Genomic DNA, 21653 nt, shown 5'->3' on the forward strand with positions numbered 1-21653 from the left:
CACTTACTTCTCATCTCCAGGTGCAGACCGCTAAGTTCTTGAATGGTTTATAGCCAGAGAGCTAGACAAAAGTTATGGTTTAAATACCATGAGGGAAACTGGGTTTCATAAACACTGTGAAACAGCTAACATTTGTTGCATTAATTTAAATAGGTCTCAAGATGAGAAAAAAAATACACAGAAGCAGTGTTTTACTTATATTTAATCAGAGACTGTTACAAAGCAGTATATATACATACATACGTATGTGCAGTTATCTATTCCTGAAATACACAGTTCATAGAAGGTTCCCAAGGGATGCCAATGAAGTTTGCTCCACATTTTCTTTGAATCTTCTTTGTAAACTGAATGCTATAAAAATTAAGCTACAATTATTGGTACTTGCATGCACTAAAGCAATGCACATACTTACCAGTCCTTCTGAAATCAAATTCAGCATCAATATTTTGCCCTTGATCAAAGATCACTGATCCTATCCCCTTCATATCACTTACACAAGAGCTGCATCAAGTTACAAGAACGTTCCTGACATACTAACATCTGTAGCTGTACTTCTACAGAGAGGGACATATTTCAATGATGTGCTTTACCTGAGGAAAGTAAACAGGAGTCTAAGTTTGCTGCACAGTAACTAAAGTCTCTGAATCTGAAGTCATTAAGCAGAAGTCTGAATAAAAGTGTGAACTGGCTCCCTGTTCCCCACTTACTCCTTCAGAACTGCATTAGACTGGACAGCTGCTGTAACTGCTACGTCTTAAGACTGCCCACTTGAATATGAAAGCTCAGATTCCTCCTGTTTTGTCCCATCTCAAAAGAAAATAAACTTAATTCTACCAAAGAATACTTCAATTGCCATAAAGTTTCACAAAAAGAGAACATCCTACCGCAGTTCACACTAGGATCTACCCAAAGAAACACAGTTTGTTGATGACACAGTAAAGAACTGTGGGGGTACAAGTAGTGCAGGTCAGCATTCATCCACTGGCAGAACTGAGATTTCAAATAGTAATCCAGCAGCCAAAAGCAATCCATTACTTATTCTTACAATAATTATTACAGTGCTCAATAAATGAGCATCAACTACACAAGTCAGAAGGAAGAGGCACAGTCTGTTAAGGTAACAGCCTCACAGCAAGGAATTCCTATTAAACATGCCATGAAGTTGTAGGAGATTGAGAGGCAAAGATAAGCTATAAAATTTATTACGCAACTTCTGTTTTTCGTCTAGGGAGAAACACCCAAGCAAAATTATTACAATTTACACATCACTACTTTTGCAAAGCAATTCAGTGCAAACGCCTGAAAACCAATATAGAGAAGATGCTGGGAGATGGGCTCTGTGTCCAACTATTATAAGCACTGGGAATCTCCTTGAAACCTCATCTTTCTTTGATGAGATCTGCAACATTACATACAAGTTCAGAACCCCCAAACAAGCGATACTGCTGAAGTGTCACTTCACTCATACCTGTTGAAAAGCATTATGTGAGCCAGTAAAACGTTTCTGTCTGGCTACTACACTGCTACATCCTTGTGTAATTATCCACCAATGGTTTCCAAAAGCCCTTCAAATTCACTGTGTGATAATTCACTTACCAAGTGTAAGTTAAGGCACAGTTTCACTGCTTATCCAGCAGTGAATCTATCCTATGTGCCACAGCACAGAAAACTTTCATCTCCCACACTGATATGTGGAGATGAAGCATATGAGGCTTAACTAGAAGTGGGCTATAAGCCAGAGAACAAGCAGCTCCTGGCATACCAGCTATACAAAGCAGAAATCCTATTGGTAGCAATAGTAATTAACAGCTACAGAAAGGTTACAGTACAGCTACAAATTCTTACAAACCGAACTGCTTATTTCCCAGCACAAGATCAAGTATCCCATAATTGGCTCACTGATAAACTGCCTTCTGTAATAGGCACATTAACGAAGAAATGGCTGACTTTAAAACACCAAAGGCAGCCTGGTAGGGTTCTATATTAAACTTCCCTTAGAAGTGCTTTCACATATTACCTAGTCCACGAGCATAGTTAAAATCATTAAGAGACCTTCAAAAGATTATCTAGATATTCACTCACTACTGAGCACAGCAGTAGGTAACAAAGATAGAGTGACATTTCAGAGATCAAAATTCCCTCTGTATTTAAATGGTATCATTTGAACATATTATTTCAAATAGGAACATCAGGTACTTACAGATTAAACTAACCTGTACTGGCAGTGCTGTAGGATATTTCTTCTCTACCAGTAAGTAGCAAATGCTGAAATTCTGCTGCTAGTTGACAAAAACACAAATTGTATTAAACCAAGGAGTTTAACCCATAATTTAGTTTTTCAATTAAAAAAGCTGCCAAACTTCAATTACTATAATTTGTCACTTAAGAAAAGCATATGAAGTGAAGGCAACTATAAAATTACTTTCAATTTGCCTTTACGTTTCTGTTATTTTGATACACAAGCCAGAAGTTTAACAAGGTAACCCCATTGCCTAACACAAATAGAAAGGAAATCACAATACTTACATTGCCAGGGTCCTTCATTAAATACTCTCATAAAGTGTTTTCTTATTCTAGACTTTACAAATGAAAGAGCAAAATGTATTTTCTTCGACTAGAAGCTAAAGAAGTCAGTGCTTGCACGTATCACACACTTCTACAACACAATGGGGGGACAAAGAGAAAGAAAGCAGCTTTGCATGACATCTTTATTTCAAAGCATTATATACTTCCCTAAGTTGGACACTGAAACAGTTTCCATGGTTGTATGGCATAATTTTTGGGTAATTCTAAGTTGCCACCAGCCAAAACCATTTATAGGGCAGCAGAAGCTGAAATTCGGCACCTACCCTCTTTAAAAAGAACCTGGGAATGTGGTTAAGATGTAGGGAAGATTTAAGATAAAATTTGAGACATGAGAAACCTGGATCTGGTGTAAGGTAGTTACCTAACACATACACTGTAATGCCAAAATGTGGATCACTTGCTTGTGGTTAACGTTACTTGCACTCAATCTCTACTGTTTTCTCAGAACGTTTCAACTTTTCTGAGAAACATGAGCATTAAGGTATGTTCAGGACTTATCTGCAGGGAAGTTTAATTCATCATTATGGAAGTGGCAGTGCTGCTGACTGCTACTACTGCAGGTGAGCCTAAAACAATAGAACAAGTCAGCGTAAACTTGTTCAGAAGGGACAAGGTGTGTTTTTACTCACAACAGAGGTCCGATGTATAAATGTAAGTCCTCACCGACAGCCAGCACAGACTCATCAGGACGCTGAGAACAAAGGACTGAAGGATAGCACCCAGGAGCACCCAGCTCAGGACGGATGTGGCTGGCTGCAGAGGTGGCACGCCGAGGCGCCTGGCTCCCTCACACCTCCCAAGAACTTCCACGGAGCAAAAGAGCATTCACTATACAACAGAATCTCTGTATTCTGTACTGGAATTGTATTTTCTTCCAATAGAGCCTGAATAAAAATCTGCATGCTCTGATAATCAAAAGATTGCATAAAGCTGCTGTTTAAAGGAGAATACAAGAAAATTATCAAAATTTTTCAGAACTTCCCAAACAAATCAGTTCTATACATAGCACTTCAGCCACCCAATGAACACTCCATCCCCTTCAGGGCTGCCTCCGAGACTTCTCACTCCCAAACTCCTGTTTACCTCACTTAGTTCTGATTAAAAATCACAGCAGTCACCATCACTGCATTTCTGAAGCAACTGCCAGCATTTCACTGGTAACGCTGTCTTGACTGCAGGTATATTAAAATGTAAGTTTGGAGATAGCCTGCCCTCAGAGTACTAAGGGTCATAGCAGTTATCAGGCATGGCACAGAACAGTCCTAAAGCCAGCCAGAACTCCTGCTGTGCTATGTACTTTTCTACATCTCTCCTTCACTCCTCAGCACCAGCATGTTGAAATTCACTCAGTTTAGCAGAATTTCAGTCATTCCTAATGTTTAAGAAGAGCCACGTAGCTCTCCACAATCTTAAAAACCAACCTCTTCAAAACCTGCTTCCACTTCTGCCTATGAAAATCAATTCACTAAAATATGACAGATATTAGAAATGAAATTCCACAGTGCATTATACAGCTTTGTGACACTGCTGCAATACTGACAGCACGCACTGGAGTGCCTGTAAAAACACTACCAACATTCCAAATCAATAAATTCAATTTACAGAGTAAGTTTCTTTTGGTACTACCCTCCTTAGATCCATGAGGCAGGAAGGAGGTCACCAACAGAGATTCATCAAAAGATCAAGATGTGAACCCTTTGCAATCAATGGGAACTTTTCAGGTTGTTTTAAAGGGACGACAGGGCAGCTATTCTGACAGCTGAGCAGATACTTGCACCTTTTCAGCATAGAGCCATCATGCCATCCTTTGGACTAGAAAGACAGCAGTACTCTGCACACATACCTTTTAGGACGAGGCACAAAGCAAACGGAAAATGCACATCATTAGCTGCTGTAAATTTAAGCACAAACATTAGTCTGTGGTAACAGGTCAGAGTAACACGGATATAGCCTGCTAAAACCACCAACACCCAAACAGGGAACAGAAAAGGTCCTGTCCAATCCATACAGACTTACAGAAAAGGACAGTGATGTAAAGGGTAGAAGCAAAGAATGTTTGAACAACAGGAAAAACCTAGAGCAAAAAGCCGTAATTCATATGGTATTGTCACAGAATAGCAGTACATGGAATTATCCTGGAGTCAAATGCATCTTTCAGAAGCAGTGTGAAATTCACTTTCTTGAAATTTTCCAAAAGCTTTAAGAAAAAAAAATTAAATAGTTTTGTGATGCTATGAAGTGTTGTGTCAAACCATACAAAAATATACAGAAATGTCTCATCTGCTCTGAAGTATCAGTACACACAGCTTGATCAACGACAAGGGAGACAGGAACTGCATCCCTGACACATACTTTCCACGAACATGTAAACCTACTTAGCTCCAATAAAAACAGAAGTTTGCTTTGAGAATGTTTAGCTCTCACTAGAATATCAATGTATTGAGGTAGCCCAAGTGTGGATCTAAGTAGGGCACTTCATTACAGACAATGAAGCATTTGTGTGAACTTCAGCTACATGTTTGTGATACAAGCTAAATACAAGTAGCTGCATAAAAACTACCCCATGCTGCATCATTCTTAAATGAAAACTGATGACAAAATTGAACACAATGCATCCAAAATTTGGCTTTTTTTCCATCTTGAGTCTTTCAGAGATTCAGCTGCTGAAAGAAGTACAAGCCATGCTGAATACTTAGTTAAATGGCTTCTTTAGATACTCTGGGGGAATAAGAACTAAGCCAAATGCTCCTGGAGACTAAGTGAAATAACGACCAGTTGTGCTAGTGTATCTTAAAGCACTGTTCCTAAGAGTAGCACCATAGTAAGGAAACCAGTAGTCACTCTGAAACATGGAGCAGAGGACATGTCAACTTTCCAGTCAGAGACTACTCAGGCCCCCCATGAGAAATCCACTGCTTATCTTTCAATTCAACTTACTGACATCTCCAAGTGCGTCATTACTGATCACACTCTTGAAGAAATGAGATGCATATTGTGCTCCACAAAAAATTAAGAACTTCCTTGGACAAAACCTGCTTTTCTGAAGCTTTCTTTAAGCCACCTCAAGCATTCAAAATCAGCGTACTATGAATAAGCAGCAACAGTAAAGCTCCTTTTTTTTCACAAAAGGTGGAAGTTTTTGCCAGCTATTCTGCAAAAGTAGTACATTCAGACAGCCATAACCTTCAGCAAATTTTGGATATGCAACAAGCCCACATAGCCTCAAGAAAGTAAGATGATTTTTTTTTTCCAGTACACTGACGCAACAGATTACTGTGAAGTTCAGTGTATTTAAGTGATCAATGAAAAGGTTTTCCTGAAAGTGACAAACGGAAAGAACTTCAGCTTTCTTTTCTCATTCTTCTATCAACTGGAATCTCTATTTCTTCACAGGGCTCTACATTAACATTTGTTGTGGTGCAGCTTACAAATACAGCAGCTGTCCTCCTCCATAGCAACTGTAATTTAGGCTGCAAGTCTTTGTGACAAGGGATGTCACTTCTTAGTTAAAACCTCAGTATTTCAAGCACTTTGTTAAATATATCTTTCCAGAAGAAAAACTAATAATTAATCTGTAGTTTTTGAACCAACAGTATGTATAAAAAGTCACATTACCAAAAGCAGAACAAATACAGCACAAATAAAACACAAGGGAAGGGGGCAGGGGTACAGTGTGGCTGAAGGACTCCCTGACCAGTCACGAAGGAAATGCTCCTTAAGTGAAACAGCACCCAAACCTCTCAAAACATGTTCCCTCCCCCTGAGACTCTTAAAAAAAAAAAACAGTGGTAATAAAAAGATAAATATTAATATAGAGCCCATCTACCAAAAGAGAATTAAAAACCTAAATTAAAATAAAAGTAGGGGCCTTCACCAAACTTGCTGCAAGTTTGGGGACATAAATATCCAACAGCCATAAAGCTGTGAAAGCCCCCAGAACGAATAAAATAAATCCCACTTGCCTCAGACTGAACAGGGCAACACTGAGACTCTGCCTCAGCCTGTCCTATGGCAGGGCTATAGGAAGAAGAAAAATTGGAGTTTTAGAAAAAACATGACCCAATTAAGTGAAAGACATGCATTCAAAGTTAACAAAATTCCAGTGATCAAGCAAACCAAAGGAAATGACTGCTATATCACCTATTTTGGTAGGCCCACGCTGTTTGCAGCTATTTCTCACTTGGACAGTTTGTTTTGTAACTTGATCAGTGGAACAAAAGTCAATTGTTTTGGGGCCCGTTCTCCCCTAAATGACAGTACTTAGTGCTATCACCAAAAGAAGAGGGAAAGATTCCATCAGCCACTGAATGTGCTCACACTCACCTTAATTTTTATGTAGAAGCTAGACCAGTACAATTATTAAGACATTTACTATTATTTTTAAATAGTATTAATTTTTAAATTGCAGCCCCAGCTCACAGACTGGATACCAGTCTCAGCTTAACTGAAGAGCCATAATGCCCTTCTTACTGCTTAGAAAACTATTTAATTTTTCATCTCGTATTCTGAATGCTTTGATTCTGTAGAATAACTCCAGGTTACAGATTCAATTTTAGCCAAGCTTTAAGAAAGCAAGAGACATAGCTGTATTTAGGTATTGTTCAATAAGTCCATGTGGAAAACAATAGCAGAAACCATAGAAGGCAGATGCAGCTGAATGTCTTTCTAGAAGCTTGCTTTTGTTCTCTTATGCATGCACAGAGCAAGGAACAGTAATCCACTGAAATTACATATACATCCCAGCCTCAAATGTACTATCAGCACCTAAAAATCTCATCTCTAGAAGAAAAAAAAAACAAACTCCAAACATTTTACAAAATAAAGATTTTCTGGTCCATACAAGATAAATTTTCAAGAATTTATTTAAAGCAGACTTTGCCAAAGTAGAAAGATATCCTAAGGATAGAAGAAAACAATCCCAGCATGCCTTCTGATGAACTAGTCTGAACTCCTCTAAGATTTCTTCATGTGAGTATCAGACATCCAGCTTTAAAATTCAGCAAATATAACAAGATAAGCCTCTCTCTCATAATGGTATTGAGAGACCATGCATAAACAGTTCAGATCTTCAAGATATTCATATCTTGCTTTAACATCTTTTACATCTTTTCCCCACTTTGGTCAGAGCTTTTTTTTTTTTTTTTTTTTAAACACTGGCATTGAGTTCAAATTTAAATGAAGATTTCGACCAAAAGCCAACTGCAACATCTTGTTTTACTATGAGAGCTGTGACAAGTTCAGACAACAATGAAAAAACAAAGCTGCTGCCTATTATTCTATCATTACGGTTCCGTAACACAAAATACATAGTCCTGAACACTGCTGCAATCTCCTTCCAGGGAAAGATGAACTAAAGCAAAAAACTGCATGCCTGCACTGCATAAGCAATTTTGCAAGCACAGCTATGTCCTAACTTTGTACTGTAATGAGTTTTTATATAAGCAATTATTCCAAGTTGTTTTACCCTTTTTGGGAAGGGCACCATAAATCCAACTCTCTGAACGTTAAGAAGCAGTATCCACAGAAATGAAGGCAGGGACCAACAGACAACATATGCACAGAAGTACCTGCCTGTTTTCAAAGAGTACACGAGAGACACAACAGTAACTACAGACAGTTACATTGCAGCTCTTACAGCACAGAAACGACAGGAGCAGCAAAGGGAGTATCCAAGGGAAAGATCACAAACAAAAAAAACCTTTCAACTGCTTGTAACGTATTATTAGGGTACAACATGAGTAATACGTGGCAGAGCTTAGCTGAGGGTTTGTAACAACATTACTACTAAGGAAAGCTCCATTTTAAGATGTGTCCACACTCTAAGCCTAGGTGCTATTAGCTACAAAACAATGCTATTATTGGAAAAATCACACATTTGTTATTTGATGGGGGGAACTCCTGGTGAAGACAACTTGCAGAATAGGCTAAGTTCACAGTACATGCAGTACTCCTCTCAACTACATTCCCAGGAAAAGTAGGAATCTGAAAATAACATACCAATGAGTTACAGAAAGACACCAAAGGGAGAAGGCATTTGCTTTACTAGGGGCAGGAAAGCTAAGCATTCTTACAACAGCAATACGACCTTCAGAAAAAGCAAGAATTTGCAAAGTTCTAAAAGCAGAAGTTAAGATCAACGTATAATGTAAGAACTCTACGTATAACATTACAAAAAGGGATAAATAAAAGACATTAAAGATCTCTCTAGTGCTTTGCTCCAGTTATCCTTATTAGATAAACAGAAGAAAACCAAGTAGTAAAATAAAGTAAACAAGAATATAAAAGTACTGCCTAAGCGTAAGTTCTGTTAGACTTATGTATAAAGCAAGATGAAAAGCTAACAGAAGATCAGACATCAAGGCCCACTCAGCACATCTGCAAGCCAAATGCTGCACATCTGACAGGTGAGCGGCAGGCAGCAGTGATCGGAGAGAACTGCTTCTCAACAGAGGCTTGGAGTTATGGGCTGAAAACAACACTTCAGAAAAAGCGTGACAATTCTTCATGGTTATACAAAGGCCATTAGCTGGCATCAGAACGTACTGGATGTGTCAGTGCCTTTATGATGTATTCTGCGACCCAAACAATTGGATGCTGTGACAATGTAGTATTTTAACCACACTGTTCTTCTGAATGACTACAGGAAGCACTCATTAAAGTCATGCGGACTTAAGTTGAGATAAAAATCCCTCAAGTCCTTCAAGTAGAAGAGCCACAACGCTCAGTACTGAGTGGGGAAAAAAAATATCTATCAACAACAAAAACACTGTGGAACTTACACAGACACAAAAATGCTGACACTCTTTCTAGCACACCCTAACAGAGACAATCCCACACATTAAATTGCACAGATAAGGCTTGAGGCTGGAACATGTATTTAAAGTTGACCTGCAAATGAAAAATTCACTACTCTCTTTCTACCTGCTGTGAAGAGACCAGGAACACTCTTCTCACTTCTCTTCCCTCCAAAACATCTCTCCCTGCCTTCTCCTTCTCATCAGAAACACAAAACGCTAACACAGCCACGTCAGACATGCAGAGAACTACAATCTGGGTGGTCTTCCATATTTATCTGCTTAGAGTAAAATTAATCTTTATGGATAAGACTTCTCTTTTATAACTGTCATTAGGAGCACTGATGAGGAGGCTTCTTTCATTAATTGCCTCAAGAAACTTGTATCAGATCAGAGCACAAAATGGACAGTTCTGAATACTGAATGAAGTTCTGAATATTGTGGAAGTGAAAATACAGCACACAACATTATTCTAGGCCCCTCTGTCTCCTTCACACACCCTGAGATGAAGTTCTTTTTTCTCTTTTGCAGGTCAACTTCAATACAAAAACTGGAAGTCACTCACCCATGTGACATGCACCTAAGCTTCTAGAAATCTCCATCTAAAAGGCTCTTGAAATAGGTATCCTTTTGCACATTAAAAAGAATCAGATGAAGAATGACCTAACAGGGCACGTCTGGCACTAGGATGCACCTTGCAGCTTTTACATCCTACAAGTAAATGCCAGGACTAGAAATCATTTAAAATTTACTGAGGACAAGAAAGCACAACTAAAGAGACATATGCCATTGGGAGAAATTACAAGCAAGAGCTAAGATGTGCCTCCTGCACTCTCATTTTTCAAGAGTCAGTTAATAAGTGTACAGGTCTTGCCTACTCAGACGTGCACCTAAACAACTTAAGTTTTTGGTAACAACAAATTCAGCTTTTATCAAAACAGCACCAGTAAGTGTGTTCAGTACACCAACAGCTACCATGGCATGCATCTGTACAAACCTTTCAGGCAGTTGTCCGCAGCTGGTCGTGAATAAAAAGGCATATAAATTTTTATCTTCTTTTATTACAATGAAGTTTATAACAGTACAGAAAAGTCACACGACCTTAGTGGGTCAGTTTACTTAAACCCTGAAACAGGAGGAATTCTAAATACATTAAATATCGTTACATGTTCAGACTTAAATGTACAAGTAGTTGGGAACAGTTACAGCCCTCACCAAACTATGTTGGGGACACGAAGTCCAACAGCACCTGAAGTGCTGTGAAGGCATCATTTCACAAATAGCAACATAATGTTACAGAACTTGCCTTTAAGGTGGTATGTTCATGTAATTCCAGCGCCTTCACAATTTAACGAACCATATTTACTATACTTCACTTCTAAAAACCTAGATGAAACATGAAAAAGAAGCCATACAGTATAAATTGCAACATCAGGAAAAGTTCCTGTTAATATTCCAAATAAATTTTCCCATGTAAAATAAGAATGTCCAATAGTTCCTAGTTGCCTTGCATGTGGGGAAGATACTTTTTTTTTTTTTTTTTTAAGTCACAATGAAGCCTTAATTGATGGAAGCTTGGCTATATTAACAGCACAAGATGAGAAAAGGTTTAATCTCCAAACCTATTAGAGCGTGTGTAGTAGCATCAGTAGCGGCCACCTTGCGACATGACAGGAGGTCTCATTCCCATTGGAGGTCGAGGAGGTCCACTTTGGTACGGGGGCACCATCGGAGGTCCCTGACCATAAGGAGGCATTGCTCCAGGAAGGTAGCCTGGCATGCCCTGGTGATGAGCACCATACTGACCTATAAACAAAATATTTAAGATGCAAAGAATTCATTTATTTATTTTTTTTTTTAAATGGGCACAGCTGCATTTGTGAAAAGCTGTTTTTCATAGTACCTGACATTTCAGATTTAAAAAAAAAAGAAAGACAGCAAATGAGAAGAAAATACAGAGATGTATAATTACCATGTGGTGGCATTGGAGGTCTCATTCCTTGTTGCTGCGGAGGAATTCCAGGCTGTGGTGGCATCATACCTCCAATTGGTCCAACAGGTGGATTACCCAGGGAAGCTTGTCCCGGACGAGGAAGATTACGCTGATACTTGGGCAACTGAGCCCTTCTCTCTTCCTAAAATGAGGAACAGACAACCATAACATACTCTAAGACTAAAACTCTGCAAAAACAAAGCGAATAAAAATGTAATAAAGTAGATTAAAGGCACTGAATTATCATTATTTTAGAAATTTAAGATTGCTACTAGTGAACACTCCACAGTAACATCAGGATTTTTTCTCCCTTCCTTCAAAGTTACTGTACTAACACTGATCACTCTAGTACATAACACAGATTCTCTGAAGACTGTCTTTTCTTCAAAACATGAGACAAAAGCAAATCTAGAGATACATGAACTGAACTGAAGGTTTGCTTGTTTTACCCACAGTCTTGATTTCTGACTGCTGTAACAGCATCAAGATAACTTCAAAACGTTAAGCCTTTTGTTTGACACTCACTAGCTGTACTTAGCTAAATTCAAGCTTAAGCCACATGAAGAAATGAATTCCAAGTTATATTTTGGGTTAAATAACTCCTTATCACCAGAAGGTAAGACTTCTGCGTGTTTTGTTGTCTCACCTTTACTAAAACCATTACACAGAACACAGAATATATTCTAATTAAGTCAGCCATATCAGCATAAATAGCATTTTCAGCAAGATAATGAAAATACGTTAACTTACCAGTGATATATCCTCATCTGGATGGATCAACTTACTGGTTGCACTGGTTGTGGTAAGGGTAGCAGGCTTACTTGTTATAGATGCAGCTGGTTTAGCCGCAGTACTGTTTGTGGTGCTAGTGGTTGAGGTTGTAGACTGTGTGTAAGCAGGGAATGTAGGTTTGGGGGGCTCTGTTGTTGTTGCTGCTGTAGAATTCAAAGGTTTGAAATCAGTACCAACCGGACCTTGAACAGCTGCTGCAGCCTGTGAAGCACAGAGATAGATCAATATTTATTTCCTAAAGCGTAAGAAAACTTAAATTATATCTGTTAGACCTTTGAAACCTTCCAGTGAAATACATATTTAAAATAAGCTCGACAAAAGTAAAGTTCAGCCTTATCACATACTAAAGCAACTGAAAACAAGACAAAATAAAATCCAGTATATACATACATACAAACATACACACACAGGAAAGTCTAGAATTCGCAGGTCAAAAGCCACAACTAGAAAAAAGGAACAACAACAAAAAAATCCTATCAAAGTTTTCACCTCAAGTACTGAGGTTGGTAAATGCCTAAATCCTTCCTAAATTACAGTTTTATTAACAGCTATAAGCATAAAATCACAATTTTCTCAATAAACTAGCACACTTTAGCAACCATTAGTTTAGAATACAGCTCAAAGTGTTAGCATTCATTAAAATTAGGTATTTAAAAACGTTGTTATTGAACATTAAGAAAACTACTGTGTCAGGTCTTTCGTTGTAAGCATTCTCTCTGAAAGTATTGCAGTGTTCTTTAAAGAACTATGTCTCTCTACAGATCTTCAATATCATTTCTAAGTAAAGAATCAACTCAAGGCACATGAAGTCCACTAAGATGACAGTATCTACGCTTTCCTACATTGCTCTTAATTGAAAGTTTTAGAAGAAAAGTTGGCTTTATCAGACTGAAGATGCAACAATCTTCAAAACAAGCCTTAGTTATGAGAGAATGCTTTTGTTTCTGGTCACTGTATGCTTACAATACTTTGCTGAACTTTCTAATAAAAATAAATCCATTTTTTGCACATAATGCATCTCACAAAATCCCCTACGTTCTGACATACTGTATTAAACACCGAACTAAAAAGCCTTCACCATGCATCAAGCTAACCACTGCCACTAAAATGCATTTAACTGCTTTCATGCTTATTTAACCCTTTAGAACCAGGACATAGCATTTCATACTTGCACTCTGTCTAAGAAAAATTGGGCACTTCAACATGCTTATTTCTACTAAGATGCAACTCACAGTTAAGGACTCTGCAATTTTACCAGCTAAACATAATCAGGAATATAACAAATTATCTGAAGATGTTTAGTCAATTTTAATTTTACAGAACGGTCCAAAGGGTTAAGTTGCAAAGCAATTTGTTTTTAACTGTGACTTCCTGCGTACTTGTGCTGTGCTAGGAAACAGAGCGTTAGAAGACGCTGACAGACTTTCTGAATTGGAGGAAGCTGTACTTGAGCTTGTGACAGGTGTCCCCATCTGTAGCATAAAAGAAAGGAAACAGTGAAAAGTCTCCAAACAAATGGGTGGAAAGTATCCAGATGAAAGGGTTTCTCATGCTAAGGGCTGTGTTTTTGTAAATGAGTACCTTCCCTGTAGAAGTCCAAAATGCAAATAGGACACCATGAAGGTTAAATACTTAAGGACTTACACATAGCAAGAGAAATCAAAATACAGAGGTCACAAGCCATTCTATCAATTCCCACTTCCCTTCCCAAAATATTTAAACAGCGTTACTGCCTTAGTTAAATCATTCAGACAACGTTTAATCCAGTCTGAACAGAATGATAGAATTAATTAGGCCTTCTGCTGGCAAATAACCCCTTATTAAGAGAACAAAAGAGAATAAGTCTTCTCAAGATTTACACTTCGGCAGTTTTAGGTTAAGTTCTAAGCAATCAGATTCCTACCGCTGACTGATGCCTCCCTTCACCCACCCAAAGAGCCCATAGAAAATGCAAACTAAAGGGATTAATGAAAGAACTGTTTTGCCTGCTACTTTCTTCCCCACTGCTTACAGAACTTCTGTCTGGTTTCATGGCTGTTGTAAGATAAACAAAACAATCTTTTAAAATTCATTCAAACACTACAATGAATTAAACTTAAAAATCAGCACAAGCAAGAAGTGTAACCAGTCATTTCTTGTCTCCTAATAACAGAGGAAGCTGATACACGGTAATCTGAAAACTATACCCATAGATTCCAGGCTGAGATACCTTACCTGCCCTGCACTTGGGAAGAGTGGTTTAGTAACTGGAGGCTGAGGGGTAGGTGCTGATGCAGCAGGAGCTGGAGGTCTGTTAAGAATGCCCGGTGCTGTAGCAGGCTGTGCTTGTGTCATAGGAGGCATCCCAGGACGAGGACCAACAGGTGGTGGCATACCTACAAACCACAAATAACCTGTAATGTCTCAGGCTCAAGAACAGGAATATTCCGTTAGAGGATTCTGTTCCAAGTATTCAAAGCCTTCCCTATGGGAGATATACTTTTAAGGCAATAGGTATAGCCAGCAGTCACCATACACAGCAACTAGATCAGAGGTCACAAGCTCATGTCAAGACTGTTAATTCTCCATGTCCCTCTCTAGAACATTTAAACAAAGTTTTACTACCTTAATTTACTGCTGATCACCAACAAAGGTCCATATGTAGGCAGTTACCTTAAACACTTCAGAGCAATACTGAATCAGGTTGTATATTTCCATTACAGCTTCAATGATAAGAGAAGCTTACACTCTCAAATAAATCAATGCAATCAACACTGTATCTGCTCCCAGAACACTGTCTCTATGCTATCATGAATGATATCAATACTTTGAAACACTCTGCTGGGGACGTTTGGCACAGCAGACAGTGACACAGGAATTAACATTCCTCATTCCTTTGACTAAAAGGCCTTCAAGCTAGTATGCAAGTTAGCTGAAAATAAGTTAAAATCTTAGCGCAGCCTACCAGAGCAAAACATTTACTTTGTATGTGAGGGGTTCTAGGAGAGGTCCAGAGACAGAACTTAACAGCTCACAAAGGTTCCATCACACACTGCAGCAGAACCAGCATGACTGTCCCACTGGCTCATCTTCTCCAGTTAGAAAATTGGGCAAACCAGTGACTCAAGTCATCATTACCAAAACATAAGGCTGCTCAACAACTTGAGAAGCTCAAGAAATAGCTCTGTTCTAGCTACATAAGAAATCAGAAGTCAAGACATCTTTATCTGAGTGTCATCAAGACTGTTTCTCATTCTCCACAATATTTTTCTATTTTTGTATTATATGCATTATATATATATTTACGTTATAAAACAGACATTAGAATAAGCAAATGGAGATGGACAAGGTAATAAAAAAGCCAGATGAATGATAATAGGAAGAATAAATTTGCATTCAATTTTTTTTTTTTTTACCTGCACAGAAGTATCAAACACAATTACTTACCTGTAATCAAAAGCCATAAATAACCACTTCACCTCTGCACAAGAGTGGCTTCTGCAGCAACTGAACTGCAAAAAGCTGGCAGCATACATCTGTACACTCTTTACATAAACCCTAAATCTCAGTGTAAGTAAACATCATTTAGCTCTCACCACAATATCTGTCTGACAACCCTGACTTACCTGGTGGCATACCAGGCATAAGAGGTGGTATTCCTGGCCCAGGAGGCATCATTCCACCCATTGGCATCATCCTATTGAGTAAAGTGATCATTAGAACAAACACACACGATAAACCACTAAAATATTGGCACATTACCTGTATTAGATAAATAACACAGCAAATAATTTCAGGAAGCAATCAGTAAACAGCTGACTGCAGCTATGTGTTTTTAAACAAGGAAATAAAAACATAAGTTCCAAATGCTTCTCATTTGAACTTTCATTCCCCAAGCATTCACTTCCTCTTTTATCAGATTCCAGAACTAGTGCTTCTCATGATATACACTTCAGAATACTTCCAGACACTTGAAGCTGGGTTACAGGAAGCAGAATGAAGGAATATCTAGTATCTTATTTTAGCAACTGAACAGTTTTGTAGCAGCCAATGTGTGCCAAATCATTACTATGAAGCAATTTCTATTTTACATAGCAAAATCAAGAAACATTACTGTTCCCGTTTCAAAATCAAAATGAATCATGAGGAGGTGAGTATTCATTCTCTGTAGCAGCTTGTAACCCAGCCATACTATCTTCTCAACCTGCCTACTAAGGGAACAACCAGTGCAGAAGCACAGCTGGGAACACACAACTACCACTCCTTTTCTGGATTAAAGTCTGGACAAGGCAGTCAGTCTTGCTATCTGTTTGGACAACTGTCAAACCAAAAAGTTGCTGCTGCTGCCACCAGAAATGTAACTGCCTGAAAAACTGCAGATAGCAAGTTGTTAGCAAATTGATTTGCTTCTTTTACTAGAAGACACATTACATTCATCTGAAATTAACAAAGACCTTAAGGAGAACTACACACCAGCAAGCTTGATAAAATTCTGTTCAGTTTCCACCCAGAAAAGCTGCAATCATGAACATCCACAAAGACGTCTGATTAAGACATTATTTTTACACTTAAAGACTGTTAAAAGAGTATCAGTGCTTCAGAAGAGAACAGCCTATCACCTCGGTGAACTTTAAACAAAAACAAATCTCCTGCATTAAGTCCTACAGGTAAAGGACTAAGCACATGGAGCTGTTTGTACTCTGATGCAAGGAAGGATATAAATCCCAAAGTACCTATTTAATTAATATTCTGCAGGATGTGTTCCCTGCAACGTGTAGTTTTGTAACAAGCGTTTAGATAAAGAATAAAAACTTCATTATACAACAAAACATAGCTAGACATTTTCCCCAGATGCTCCAGCAAAATTCAGATGTTTTCAAGTAAGACAACTTTCAATCTTATCAAATATACAACATAAAATGGCATAATGAATGTACCTATAATTACATTAATGAGATGCTTACATGTTTCCACCACAAAATGACTGCATGTATTTTCTTTGTTGATGTAATCTGTGAAAATTTATGACAAAATCAAAAATCTAACTGTGATTTTTCCAAACACATTATGATAGGGTACGGTGTAAATCCCAAACAAACATCAATACCAACAACTTACTCTTGCCCAAAATACAAGAATTTTATTCTCATATTTAAAGAAATTTAAACTATCCAGTATTTTTTCTGGATAGATTGGATGACTGACAGCCAGATGGTACAAAATGTGCCATACACAAACCAGAGCTTCACATAAGGCTTTAAACCAACACAACACATTTTAAAACCGTTATGAAATTACAAAATAAAATCAAGACAAAGGCAATATACTTTACACATAAATTCACAGTTGGGCTGTATTTTTAATGTTGGTTTATAGCCATCCAGATTTTTGGTGTATCTTAACATTAAGGTTACAGAGTTCACAGGTTCCTGCACGTAATTTCTATTTAGCTTTACTCTTTCTGTGACAGTTTAAAACACAAAGCATGGAAACATCACTCTAAATCTTTCTAGCTACTCACCCAGGTGGCATTCCAGGCATAACTGGAGGCATTCCAGGCATCATAGGTGGGACACCTGCCATTAATGGTGGTATACCTTAAAAAAAGGAAAATAAACTTTAAACACCAACAACATATATTCATCACCAAATCTATTTAATACAGGAAACTGTAAAATACTTGTTTTTGAAATAATGTCACTTACAAATAACAAGTTATAAAAGATTATCTACAAATCTGATTTTGATCCATGGTTCCCAACTCTACAAGACACCCAATGTAACCTTCCTTAGCAGAATCACTAAAGAGCATGCCTCAACACTGCAGAAAACATCAGAAAGGTCAGTTTTCACAGTCACTAATTGAAATGCTTTTTGCAAGTTTAGTTGTATTCTGTGCATGAAATCTCCATCCTATGTTAGCATAAATCCAAGGTACCCCTTCAGCCTTCTATTTCTAAAATCTTGTTATGAAGTATCACAAAGTAGATCTATGTTTAAACTGCTAATCTGTTTTAGTACCACACTGACAGTTTTTCAATCTAGAAGCAAACGTTAGCTATTTTAATCTGCATTACTGAGGAAGATGTGCACGCCCCTGCACCAGGGGCAGGAAGAACCTGAAGGAACTGCTCACATGCACCACACTAAACTATTTTCAGACCACAAACCCTCTGCACTGGAGAATACTAATTAGCAGATTATAATTCCAAGTAGAGATCTGTATTCCTACTCAGCCTTTCAATACCTAGGTCAAAAATAGCACCCTTACCAGGAGGCATCCCTGGCGCACCTGGCACAGGAGGCAAACCTGGTTGTGCCATTGGGGGAATGTACCCCTGCTGCGGCTGAACTTGTTGGGGCTGAAATGAAGTGGAAGCTGCAGATTCATCATCTTCGTATTCATCAGAATCATCCTGTTGCTTCTTCTTCTGGCTCTCTGCTGAATTGTACAATGCACATGGTCAAAGGAAAGTAAACAATATCCTATGAAATTAATTTTTATCTGGAGTATTCTAGTTGGAATGACAATACTTTCAAGTGTTATCAGGATGGTCAAAAATTCACATGATTAGAGAAGAGAAACCATGCGAGTCTACTATTATATGTACAAAAAATAAAGGGAAGTGACTCACACTATAGGAACTCTCAGTGTAAATGGGGTCTACCTTCCAGTTTCTGGCTGGAGAGAATAAGCCAGAACAACTCAAAGGCATAATTACAGAACAAAGAAGACTAAGTATTCCTACGCTGTCAGACTAACATAATTCCTGGTCTATACAAAACAAACAAATAAACAAAAAACCCTAAAATTCATCATCCCCGTAAGCTGAATGCTTTCTTTCTAAACAGGGAAAAAAAAAAAAAAAGTATCAGTATCATCACTTGTCTTTCTACATGATTGGCCATGTCAAGGGTTGCAGTTAGGGAAATGTATTAATACAGTTCTTATTCTCCTAAAGACTTATACCTATATCACACAGGGCCAAAATACGACAAATCAATTTTCATATCTAAAAACAGACGAGGGAGGCTCCCCTACCCCTCAAAAAAGCACTCATCCCAAAACATCAATAACAGTTTTCTTCCCAAAACCTATAAATAACGTATCGAGAGGCAGGCAAAACACATCAGAACAATAAAAATATCGACCTACAATTTCAAGACAAAGCAATACTGCCTACTGTACGCTGAAGTTGCACTACTCAACGTGGATAGTGCACTCAAAGAATACAGATCAAAACTTAAGCAAAGCGCCATGCAGATGACAGATAATCAGCTAGATCACACTTTACCCTGAGTTTTTTGTTCAAGTAACCTCCTCCGTTCCTCCATATCTTTTTCTGGAATGCCCTCCATGCCATAGATTTCCAGTTCAATGTCTGTTCTTCCAGGAATAGCATTTGGAACAGCGTCTATTGTTTCTTTATGTACCTAAAAAGAAAAAAACCTCCTGATCAAAACTCAGGTTAGATTTAGGTTTTTCTTCACTAGTTTAATTTCAAAAGACAAACAAAACATCCTTAATGGGAGCCATTTTCTGGATACTCCTCTAGTCGCTGTAACTACTATTAACTTCTAAAACTAGTTTATAAACTCTGATTCACTAAGACAATGCAATTCACCCACTCCTACATTCAAAAACTGACCACAAATATCTCTGCTGCATACCCACCACACAAACTGCTGACACTCAGGAGACCTGCTCTTGAAGCTTAACACTACTTTCTCTCATCATTTTCCAGGATTGTGGAAACCCCAAGAGAACACATTTTTTTAAGCTGATTATTCCAATTTTAAACACTGTCAAAAAAGTTTTCTGCAAGACTAAAACTTCTTACCTGCATGCAATGTATAGCTAAACCAGGTCCTGTATACAATTTCTTATGACATATATGGCATTTAAAGTGCTTTGCTTTTTGATGCTGTATAAGGATTTTTTCATCATCAAAATCCCTGTTACAATACCTATTGAAGATTGTTAAGGAAATATCTGACACTAAAAGTGAGCTAATTAGTGTTGTTGGTTTTTTTTCTAGTGGAAACTGAAAGCACAAAAAGCAACCCTGAGCTTTCAGAGCACCAGTATTTCATCCACGTCTGAAACCAAACCTCTCTCCTTACACCACCCAGTAACATCAGAGAACAGCAAGATGTGCCCAAGCAACCATAATCATAACGTTCTGACAGATGCTTTTTTAAGTCACAGTTTTTTCTAAGTGGACTCCTCTTCATCTTTTACATATTTTTACATTAAAATGTTGCTAGAGCAGCAAAGGAGAAAGATGAGAGATCCACAAATGGGAAGCAACACCGAATACTCTGAAACACCCAATTAATAACACATACTGGCAGCTAACGCTTATGGAAGAAGAAAATACAGTTTTAGTTGAGAACTCCCTTTTCAGCCACTCAACTGACCAAAATCTTAAGACATCACAAGATTCACTGCATTCATAACAGAACTTTATGTTTCTAAACTGAAACGTTTGAAGAACTTTTCGAGCTGTTGCGTAATGAGAAGCAAATGGCCGTTTCTTTTGTGCAGCTCAGCACGAAGGCTTCAGCAGGCACTGCAGCCATCCTGCTAAGCAGGAGAGCTACACTGGGTACTACCTGCTCCTCATTAACAGTGTGTCCTTCACTTTCAACAAAACCTGATAAATAAAATCCAAGCGGATTATAAATTCCTTTATTAAAGATTAATTAAAAAAAAAGGGGGGAGAGAAGTATGCTTGTAATTACTCTTCAACAAAAAGCAGATTATAAAAGCGCTAACTCGTGAAAAACCCATTGGTATTTTTTCACGCTGAGACATTTTGACGCAGCAAATATAAGTTATATATTCTAAAATGAGCTTTCCAACAGCTCTCTCTCCCACAACCACTCGTGCCTCTCTGATTAACACCCAGCACGGCGCTGCTCACGGAGATGCGGTGCCTTCGTGAGGAACAACGGCCGCTCCGGGCCCAGCGCAGGGCGAGCGGGCGGGCCGGGCCGCGCGGGGGGCGGGGAAGGATTAGAGAGGAAGGACACGGGGAAGGCCCCAGGCCGGGATCAGGGCACAGACAGGGAGTGAGCACGAAGCGAACGGGAAAAAAGAAAAGAAAAGAAAACAAAACAACAACACAAAAGAAACAACAAAAAGACCGGCGTCCACGGGGCAGCGCGGAGCTCCGCGCACACCGGAGGAGATCGCGCCCTGCGCCCCTCCCCCACCCCGCCCCACACAGCGCACACTGAAGGATACCAGCACCAAGGCTTCAGCTGCTTCTTCTTCTTACGGCCCATGACGACGGAACACGCGACCTACGCAGAAAAAAAAATAATAATAATAATTTAAAAAAAAAAACGACGACCTTCTTCCCCACCGAGCCGCAGCGCCCGCAACCGCCGCCGCGCAGACCGAGGCAGGCACAAAATGGCCGCCACGCACCTCCTGGCACGGCCGCCCCCGAGCTCCCAGCGCGCACCGCGCGGCGGCGGGAAGGGGGGCCGCCCACGTGACC

At 38.8% G+C, this 21653-nt stretch overlaps 1 protein-coding gene across 10 annotated transcripts; it reads right to left on the bottom strand.

Annotated features, from left to right (window-relative positions):
- Positions 1–184: 184 nt before the first annotated feature.
- Positions 185–21649, bottom strand: ZNF207 (zinc finger protein 207). 10 transcript variants are annotated; one of them, XR_016459088.1, is made up of 15 exons: positions 21581–21649; positions 21395–21453; positions 19986–20112; positions 19440–19578; positions 18416–18586; positions 17666–17741; positions 17109–17156; positions 15771–15841; positions 14380–14540; positions 13545–13637; positions 12124–12366; positions 11353–11515; positions 11003–11186; positions 10687–10766; positions 185–6603 (listed from the first exon to the last, which is right to left on the bottom strand). XR_016459088.1 is itself a non-coding variant. In XM_031598768.2 (14 exons), the coding sequence occupies exons 2-13, from the start codon at positions 21433–21435 to the stop codon at positions 11026–11028; spliced, it is 1494 nt and encodes a 497-aa protein (XP_031454628.1). In that variant the 5' UTR covers positions 21436–21453; positions 21581–21649; the 3' UTR covers positions 10422–10766; positions 11003–11025. The 10 variants fall into 10 exon arrangements, 7 of the variants coding, with proteins under 7 accessions (XP_031454628.1, XP_031454629.1, XP_031454627.1 ...); XR_016459087.1 differs by having other exon boundaries at positions 185–4477; positions 6549–6603; positions 10687–11186; XR_016459086.1 differs by having other exon boundaries at positions 10687–11186.
- Between the last annotated feature and the right edge of the window lie 4 nt (positions 21650–21653).

The sequence above is a fragment of the Phasianus colchicus genome, chromosome 20, assembly GCF_987193195.1.
Source record: "Phasianus colchicus chromosome 20, bPhaCol1.hap1.1, whole genome shotgun sequence".
Classification (NCBI taxonomy): Eukaryota; Metazoa; Chordata; class Aves; order Galliformes; family Phasianidae; genus Phasianus; species Phasianus colchicus.

What these genes read in the sequence shown, in the direction of transcription:
- ZNF207 (XM_031598768.2), bottom strand. Translation starts at nt 21,435, where the DNA reads ATGGGCCGTAAGAAGAAGAAGCAGCTGAAGCCTTGGTGCTG. An exon ending in ACTTGAACAAAAAACTCAGG is followed by an intron (nt 18,587 to 19,439) that starts GTAAAGTGTGAT and finishes TGTACAATTCAG; the next exon opens with CAGAGAGCCAGAAGAAGAAG. An exon ending in TCTTCCCAAGTGCAGGGCAG is followed by an intron (nt 13,638 to 14,379) that starts GTAAGGTATCTC and finishes TTTATGCTACAG; the next exon opens with ATGGGGACACCTGTCACAAG.